The sequence below is a fragment of the Suricata suricatta genome, chromosome 16 (assembly GCF_006229205.1).
Source record: "Suricata suricatta isolate VVHF042 chromosome 16, meerkat_22Aug2017_6uvM2_HiC, whole genome shotgun sequence".
Lineage (NCBI taxonomy): Eukaryota > Metazoa > Chordata > Mammalia > Carnivora > Herpestidae > Suricata > Suricata suricatta.
Window position 1 is genome coordinate 51,860,840 of NC_043715.1, and position 3,075 is coordinate 51,863,914.

The 3,075-nt window shown below is 58.2% G+C and overlaps 1 protein-coding gene across 1 annotated transcript in view; it reads left to right on the forward strand.

Moving 5' to 3' along the window:
- MYH14 (myosin heavy chain 14) overlaps positions 1-3,075 on the forward strand; it is a 74,325-nt gene that overhangs the window by 638 nt on the left and 70,612 nt on the right. Inside the window, exon 2 of the mRNA XM_029924355.1 lies at positions 2,975-3,075. This exon is cut by the window's right edge and continues 367 nt beyond it. Coding sequence (XP_029780215.1) covers positions 2,978-3,075 — 98 coding nt within the window. The 5' untranslated portion in view covers positions 2,975-2,977. The remainder of the gene's footprint in view (positions 1-2,974) is intronic.

Genomic DNA, 3,075 nt, shown 5'->3' on the forward strand with positions numbered 1-3,075 from the left:
GGAGGGGGGGCAGGACCCCTAGGTCTGAGGGAGGAGGGGCTGGGGGCCCGGACTCCTGGGTCTGAGGGAGGAGGGGCTGGGGGTCTGGACCTCTGGGTCTGAGGGTGGAGGGGCTGGGGGCCCGGACTCCTGGGTCTGAGGGAGGAGGGGGCTGAGGGCTTGGACCCCTGGGTCTGAGACAGAAGGGGGCTGGGGGCCCAGAGTCCTAGGTCTGAGGGAGGAGGGGCTGGAGGCCCAGGTTCCTGAGTCTGAGGGAGGAGGGGCTGGGGACCCAGATTTCCGGGTCTGGCGCTGAGGGTACTCCAATACTAGCACTAGGCTGAGGTCAGAGGGCTGGATGCCAAGGGCCCAGCCCCTGCCCCAGGGGCGGATCCCTGGCTCCTTTTCCTTTTCCAGCCCGGCAGTGTCTGCCCCTCCCAGGGCAGGTGAACGTACCTCTCTTGGTGACAGTAATGAGCCCTGGCAGAGGCGTTTTGGCGACTAGCGAGGGCGGGGCTGCGGGGCTGCCGGAGGGGCTCGGCCATTCGGAGCCAGGGCCTGCCGGCATTCTGCACCGGGGCTGTCACCAGGGCTGTCGTCAGTCCTCAGAATTTGGATGTCCCATCATCCTCACCTCTAGCCTGGCTGCAGTGAGGTGAGGGGCTCCCCGGGCTCAGGAGTCCAAGGGAGGAGGGGCTGGGGGCCCAGTCCCCTGGCTCTAAGGAGGGGAGGCCTAGGACTGGAGGGTTGCAAAAACTCCCAAACCTTTCCTGGTCAAAGATCACGGATGGGAGGGAGAAGTGGGTGGGGTGGGGTAGGGTGACGGTAGGGGCAAAGTCCCAGGGATGGGGCTTGGCTCTAGGTGGATCTGGGCCTCGCCGGAGGCCCCGGGGTTAGCCTTGGCCATGGGGAGCCTGTGGGGTGGAGGGTGGCAGAACCCTGCTGTTTGACTTGACCCTGGGTTTGCGGCCCGAGAGCATCAGGACCGAGGCGTGTGTAGGGGTGAGGGTGGTGGGGCGCCTGGGTGGCTTAGCTGGTTGAACGTCCAACTCCTGATTTGGACTCAGGTCAAAGAGGAGCCGGGTGTTTGGAGGGTCTTCTCCAGGGGACGTTGGAGGTGGTGGGCCTGACGGGCAGAGGCAGAAACACTGAGACGGGGGGGACAGATACTCTGTTGCGATGACCGGCGCGGCGGGGCAGTGATACGGACGTTAGAGCTGGTGGAAGAGAACAGAGACAGACAGGAAGAGGTCACGGTGAGGGACAGGGGGCGCATTTTCCCCAACTGCTGCTGAGACCGCCCTGGAATGGCTGTGGTCTCTTCACCGCTGGCCTGTGTGCCCTTGGAGGGCAGGGGGGGCTCGTGCACGTTCTGGCTCACCCAGTGTCTCCCTCCACTATGGCTGGTGGCTCACATCAGCTGTGTGACACCAGAGCTGGATCTCGCCCCTCACCAGAGCTCTTCAAGGCTGGGCCCCATCGAAAGCATCTCTGGGTCCCCGGACTCTACTCCAGGCGGAGCCTGGATTTGAACAGCCTCAGGGAATGTCGAGTGAATGGAGAGTGAATGAATGGGGCCTCTCTCCCCATCATAAAGGAAAGGAAGCCAGTTCAGGATGGGGGGAGTCCTGGGTTGGGGGGGCCCTGGGTTGGGGGGGCCCTGGGTTGGGGGGGCGGTTCCTGGGTTGCCCCCAAGCTAGGCACTGATTAATAAGACCTGAGATTTGAGTCTGATCTGCAGTTGTGGGGTAGGCCAGAGGTGGTGGGGGAATCCGCGTGACAGAAATCGGATTGACACCTTCCTAGGGCTCACATCTAAGAGGTTGATGTACACATCATGACCCGCGGTGGCCCCTCTGGTCCCCAGGGTTACCTCCCCTACTACCTTCCCTCCCGTGTTTACTTGGCTCCAGCCACACTGTCCTCTCACAATGCCACAGACACATAGGCACACTCCTGCCTCAGGGCCTTTGCACTGGCTCTTCTCCCAGCCTGGAATGCTTTACCTCTCCAAATTCCCATGGCTCACTCCCTTCATCTCCCTTAGGTCTCTGTTCAAATACCACATCAGAGAGGCCTTCCCTGGGCAACTAAAACCGCAGCACCCCTCAATCCTAACATCCCCTGTTCCCTGCTTTATTTTTCTCCTTGAAACGTATCACTTAAAATACTATATAATTTACTTATCTATCTTTCTATCTGCCTCCTGGGATCAGAGCCGCGCTATCCAATAGAAACAGAGTGCAGGCCAAATGTGTAATTTACTATTTTCTAGTTGCCGCATTAAAAATGAAAAAAACCCAACCCCACTCGGCTCACCTGGGTGGCTCAGTTGGTTGAGTGTCTGGCTCTTTATTTCAGCTCAGGTCATGATCCCAGGATTGTGGGAGTGAGCCCCGCGTCAGGCTGTGTGCTGAGCATGGAGCCTGCTTAAGATTCTCTCTTTCTCTCTCTCTCCTTCTCTCTCTCTCTCCTGTGCGTGCTCTCTCTCTCTCTCTCTAAAAATAAAAAAAGAAGGAAAAACTCAAAAGGAACAAGTGATTTTAGTGATATGCTTTATTTAACCCAATATATTCAAAATAATTATCATTGCAATCTAGCAATCACAAATATAAAAAGTATAAGTGAGTATTTTATGGCACCAGGTCTTTGGAAATCTGGTGTGCATCTTCTACTGAGGACCCTGTCTCGGTTTGGATTCTCCATTTCAGGTGCCCAGTGGTGAGCCCAGTGGCTCCCATACTGGACTGGAGTGTAAAGGCATCATGTAGGCGGAGCCCTCTGCCAAGGCCTTGAATGGTGCCCGTTTCAGCCAGGCTTATTAGATAATTACTGAATGAATGAATGGAATTCAAAGGAGATCTGTGGGCCCATTTTGCAGATGTGTAAAAAGAGGCCTGGGGAAGAAAGGCAGTGGGGAAAGCCTGGGGGGTGGGGCGGTCGGGGCCGGGATGGCGTACCACCTGACCTCCCCACTGTCTTCTCTCCCCCACAGACCATGGCCACAGTGACCTTGTCCGCGCCCGGGCGGAAGGCCGCCCCCAGGCCCAGCCCCGTGCCGGAGGCCGCCCAGCCATACCTGTTCACGGCCCGGGG